General features: G+C 39.1%; 1 protein-coding gene across 1 annotated transcript; it reads left to right on the forward strand.

The window, feature by feature from the left end:
- Nucleotides 1-4290: 4290 nt before the first annotated feature.
- LOC117623812 (translation initiation factor IF-2) lies at nucleotides 4291-5857 on the forward strand. The gene has a single exon (XM_034354803.1). The coding sequence runs from the start codon at nucleotides 4569-4571 to the stop codon at nucleotides 5601-5603; it is 1035 nt and encodes a 344-aa protein (XP_034210694.1). The 5' UTR covers nucleotides 4291-4568; the 3' UTR covers nucleotides 5604-5857.
- The last annotated feature ends 459 nt before the right edge of the window (nucleotides 5858-6316 follow it).

Genomic DNA, 6316 nt, shown 5'->3' on the forward strand with positions numbered 1-6316 from the left:
GCATTATACTATCGATTATATTTCGATCTCTTATCTTATTTATGAATATTGATGTTACTTCTCTATTTTTTTCTTCCTATATTTTGTATCTAATTTTTCTGGTCACTGATCCCCACCACATTATTTTACAAAAATAGTAGGGTTATGAGTAACCGAGGCCGGTAATGGTGCCAAATAATCTTAGGAAACGTAGGCTAAAATATAGATTGAGCACTTTTTGACGTCATCTCGTTTATTTATTTCTTTTATTTCCTAGGTTGACTCTCTCTATGATTTATACAAGCCGAAGACCGTCTAATAGGGGCATGGATGTACTTGTGTGAAGAGACCAGAAAACAGAGATGACACGTGTTGCCGGGTGGGTTTGGGTGAGGGGGTTCAATGAGGGATTTAATTCCGCTATTTAATTATTAAAAAAGTTTAAGTCTCATTCCAGAGGGTTTATAATGCGAGGGTTCAATCCAACAGTCTAATAATAATAACTCTGAACTGGATTGGGTGGGTTTGGGTGAGGGGGTTCAATGAGGGATTTAATCCTGCTATTTAATTATTAAAAAAGTTTAGGTCTCATCTCGGAGGGTTTATAATGAGAGGGTTTAATCCAACATTCTAATAATAATAACTCTGAACTGGATAAAACGGCTCATTATAACCTCTCATTTTAGCCTATCTGATGAGATTGAACCCTTCCCACAACTCTTTATTATAGCATTTCTGGGTAGACCTCTTCTGGGTTTAGGTGCTGAACCAAGTATAATTGTGAGTTTTACAGAAAGGTTTTGGATGCGATACGAAAAAGAAACCTTTGGACAAGACATATGATACGATCGCTTTGGCTCACATTATTGAGGCACATGACATTTCGTTCACCGTAAATGATGACTCATTCTCGATCGACTCATTGGAAATGTTTTATGTGTGGAGAGTTGGGACCATGTAATGATATAATAAAGTTTTGGTGGCACTTGGAAAAACAACAAGGGCGTAATCACAGCACATTCATGTGCGACTTCAGTTTTTTTTTTCATTTTGTTCCTTCAACAGAATATAGGGATGAGCTGCTTTAGTCTGTGTACAATTTGATACCATATATAGACTTTAAAAATGTATGAAAAATAAGAATAAGGAATGAGTGATTATAGAATATTATAATAATACGGTCACGTGGCATATTTTGTATATGTATCATGATATAAGTGAATATTTATCGATACTATTCTTTGAAAAAGAAAAAAATAAACTGTATCACCCATCTATATTATAACACGTTTTCAATAAGTATCACATACTATCATGGTATCTTATTATATAATTCAGTGTTAGTGCAAATATCATTTCGCCTTCAATTCAAAGCCCAAGTGAAGTGCAATTTTAAATTTTACACGAAAATAGTAAAATAGTAGCTAACCATCACATCAGAAGAACAAAAAGATTAAGCAAAAAGAAAAAAGAAAACCCCAAAAAGGGAGAAACGCATGTGTGAACGGAGATAGGTTGCTATTTTTGATCAATCACACCTGTGGAATAGTAAAACAATGTTACTCTCGTCGCATAAAGAGGACGAGCTAGCATAGGCATGGTGACAAAGTTGGGACTGGTGTGCAATAAAAACCAATAGAGTGTAAAAATCGAGGATAGCGAAGCCCAAGACCTAGTGCTATGAGCCTAGTAAGTTTTAGCCTATGAGCCACTGAACCCTCTCTTGGGTACCACTATCCCTGGCTGAGACCTGATTGACTGGTTCCTGGATGTGGGTTTCTCGAGGTTTCCTAGATAAAGCATTGGGCTGTGGATGCAATAAAGCCTTCCTTCCTTTCCCTTGTTGAAGATGGGAAGTGGGGGGTGGGGGGCCACCATCTTCATCTTCTAATAACAGTTCATGCTCAACATCAAAATAGAATCAAAATAAACAAAAGAAGAAAATTAAGAGAGAGAGAGAGAGAGAGAGAGCTTTTGTCTTGTGCACTTGTTTTATGTTTGTTGTCAAGAGCCCCAAGGAAGGATGGCAATATATGGGAAATACAGAGAATAATAGTTCACCTAATATCTCTAAAGTTGTAAACCCATCAAAAGCAAAAAATTAAGCAATATGGACCCTTTGATAGTCCTTATATCATGTGTTCTTGTCCTTATACCGATTACAGGCCTTCAACTTTTTTGTGATTCATGACAGCCTGGGTCCTTTTGTTTTCTTCTTTTTGGTTTTTCAATTGAGGGATAATGCTATTAGCCCTCTTCACTCGTATGTAACTCATATGCTCCACATGATTAAACTAATTATGATCTTATCTCAATGAATTACTAATAAGAGCGGTTCTATGATGAGTCTTTAAACGGGTAATGTGAAAATCATATCGTGAGTTGTGCTTACATCAGTCGTGCGTTACTACTATAGTGTAAGGACACGACACGTAGAGTTGATATATATGAACAAGGGTCTGTTTCGGAGGGAGGGGCCCGTTACATCGATGGAGAAGGTTGTTTTTATGCTTTTCACATGGCTCATCATTTTGCCTACGAACAAACGCCATTAACAGAAGGGAAAAAAGGAAGATCCTTTTCAGCCATTCCCAATAGCTATGCTTTTGGTTCCCAGGTCCACAGGCTTCACCACCACCATTACTAGCATACAACAACTTACCCATCATCTTCCTTCTTTCTGTTCTCTCATTTTGTGATTGATATGAGATCACATAACATATCCACCCAAAATATTGTTGTCATTTTGTACACCTAAACCTAATGCATAGGTTTCGATATTGCCACGACCACTCCAACCGTGTGATCTTATTTTATTCCTGTTACTTTCTGCCCATCACATGGTCAATATTGATAGTTGTTAGGAAAATTAAATTGATAAAAGTTTCTTCATTCATTTACAGCCCGCAGCCAGCTAGTCAAAGCAAGTCAACTGCTAATAAAACGACAAATAGATGAAAAATATAGTTCATACTCAACAAAAACATTCTATAATCCACACTTATGCATTACAAAAGTATGATAGATTCACGAGGAATTTGCAGCGTATGAGTTGTTAAGATTAGTTATCGATGCGACTAAGGTTTTCTATTCGTATTCCCTCTTCTCTCTCAAATTTGTATAATATCAAGAATTCGAAGTAGTCATAAAACGAATATGATATAATCAATTTGAGTTGGGGAGAGTTTGATTAGTTTCATATATGTATGATACCTAATTAGTCGAAAGTGAGTAAAATGATTGTGTTTGATGTTTTTGGATCAACAGGGATAAATAATAATAACGGGACTGAATGTCAACGCTCAGAATGACACTCTATAATGAGGAGGAGGTGCCATGAATCTGGGTAGGCAGCTTGGCTTGAATTTGGAAACCCCACATCCACATACGACATCAACCTCACTTCATATATTGTCCACGCTATTTGATGTTGGGGTTTAATCCACTTTTCCATGTTGTATATATGTTGTCAGCATATTCTCATTAATTAACTAAATAACTAATTAATAATAGGCTTATCATCAACCAAAATACACATCAGCTAAGCTATGCTCAACCTCAATGATCAATTTGGATGGGAAAAATAATGTTGGATGGAGAATATTCCTTTTTTAAAAAAAAAATTTATGCGGGTGAATATTCCTATACATAATTAATAGGTAGGGTAAATTTGCAAACATGTCTTTCATTTTACAAATTAAGCCCAAAAAAGGTTGTACACATTTGAGACTCTTGATGTTAGAATAAAATCAAGATGTACAATTAAATGAAAATATTTTTGCTCATTATTTTAACTTAAGCTGTATTCTCATTACTATTCTTAGTACTTGATACGTGCCTATAAAGATAATCATGGCTCTCCATTTAAATTAGAAAGACATTGAAGTCGTTGCAGGCGAAATAGGAACATCCTATTGCTTTAGAAACTTGAATTGGATCACATATGCTTCAAATTTGGTTACTCTACCACATGGATACTAAATTAGGAGATATCATAACGTAAGAGTACGATTCGTACCATAATATATGATCATAATTCAAAAATCCAAAATTGCAAATCTGATATTAAATTACGATAATTAATTGTATTGTTGTTTATGCGCGTACAAAATGATCAATGGTTATTTTAGGTCAATGTGAATTTCACCAATTAATATTTAGCTCGTATTTGCGTGTACGCGTTAAGGCAGTATTTAGTTAAACTCCGATTTAAACGAAATTTGGTATGACTTAGGAATGAATCAATCACAACAAACACTTTAAATTCACCAAACTTATTATTCTCCTTTTCCAGGGTAAAACCACATCCACGACAATTTCTAATTAGCATTTGTTTTCACCTTTGCTACTTGTATGCATAAATTGGACCCAATACTAAATAGCAGCCCAAGCTCCCTTCTCTCTCTGCTTTATTAATGCCTTGAAAACTCGTTCTCCTTTCTTTATTGTTTGTAGGGTCCCAAGCACTGAACTCTGAGCAGCTCACTCAGGAACCAAAAGAAACTTCCCACCTCCCAAGTATCTCACCCACGCTCTTCATCCTCCACACATCTCCCCCTCCCTCTCTCACTGCCAAAATCTCAATCTCAATGGAAGGAAGCCCCAAATTCAAACCACAAACCTTCTCGCAGAGCAGCAGTCGAAGAAGACGAACCATCACCGACTCTAACTCGCCCGAGTTCGAGTTCTGGATGGTCCGGAACCCCTCCTGCCCTCAACCCAATCTCCTCTCTGCTGACGAACTCTTTGTTGATGGCGTGCTCCTCCCTCTCCACCTCCTCCCCAACCAACCCGACCCACCCGACCCAAATCCACAACCTATCTCAGAACAGCCTGTTCCAGACTCAGAAACCGTCTCAGAACCAGCTGTTCCGGACCCAGAACCGGAACCCAGCCCAGGACCCGAGCTGTCAACCGCTCCAGTACTAACCGCATCGAAGCGTTGGAGGGACATTTTTAAGAAGGGCGAGAAGAAAACCGTCAAAGGTGAGGAGAATGATAAAGAGAAAGACAAGAAGAAAGAGCGAAAGGGTGGAACCGGAGCGAGCTCGGCCGAGTTGAACATCAATATATGGCCTTTTTCACGCAGTAGATCCGCCGGAAACGCGTATACCCGGCCCAAACCGCCATTCGGATCCCCCGCAACCCGGAAGGTGAACAGCGCGCCGTGTTCAAGGAGCAACTCGACGGGCGAGTCGAAGTCGAGAAAATGGCCTCCTGCAAGTCCGGGTCGGCCCGGAGTCCATTTGGGTCGCAGCAGCCCGGTTTGGCAGGTACGGCGCGGGAGCTCGGTGGCGGTAAAGAGCAGCTTGGAACCACATGTTCGGAATGCTGAAAAGGGTACCAAAAAGGAAGTGCCCGAGAGTCGCCGGAGTAAAAATACCACCGTTGTCGCCGGCGCGGGTGGTGCGAAAGGCAGGGTCTTGAATTTGAATGTTCCGATGTGCATTGGGTACAGAAGCCATTTGAGTTGTAGAAGCGACGAGAATAGTGCTGTAGGTGTGGCCGGCGGTGGAGGCAGTGGCAGCAGAAACCGCGGTGGTGGCGGTGGTCACGGTGGAGATAGTGGCGTCGGTGGTAATCTTTTTAATCTGCGCAGCCTTTTCACTAAGAAGGTGTATTAAATAATATTAATCGTCTTTCGACTTTTAACTTATTTTTGTATAATTTCCGAGGGTCCATGGTTGATTGATTTTGTATAATCTTCTTCTTCTCTTTTCTCTGTGGCGAATAGAACCGGAAAAAATATTTATAATATGAAAAGGGTATCTTTTCTACATGTAATTAGATTGAAAAGTAGGTTTCTTAGCAGAAACAAATGGGTTGGTTTGGTTGTATAATTTTATTTATCTTATATTTTAGTTTGTTGATTTACTTCTGGACTGGAGCCCTACGTATTATCAACTTTCTGGACTGGAACCCTATCTATTACTGCATATGCACAATTGTGCCTTGTTGACTTGAGAAGCTTCACTGCATTATATGCAAAATTATGCAAATGCAATGCCAGCCATCAGGAAAGTGATGATGGCCTTTTGCCTTGCCTTTATCACAAAAAGAAAGGCAAAAAGAGGAAAACAAAGCGGTGTGGCTTTTAAAGATTTCACAAAATTGGCTGCTTGTTTGTTGGTATAGTACCATCTCCTCCAAATCCTCCTATCTACAAGTTTAAGTTGTAGGTTGCTATAATGCCGATAATTGTCCATGATGAAAGAAGTGGTCCTTCTTCCCAAACTGATGACTTTATTCACTCAAAGTTGCAGAGAGAGAGAGAGAGAGAGAACAGGCGCCATATTTTCTGGATGCTGTTTGCTAAATGGCTGAGTAGACACCTTTG

The sequence above is a fragment of the Prunus dulcis genome, chromosome 4 (assembly GCF_902201215.1).
Source record: "Prunus dulcis chromosome 4, ALMONDv2, whole genome shotgun sequence".
Lineage (NCBI taxonomy): Eukaryota > Viridiplantae > Streptophyta > Magnoliopsida > Rosales > Rosaceae > Prunus > Prunus dulcis.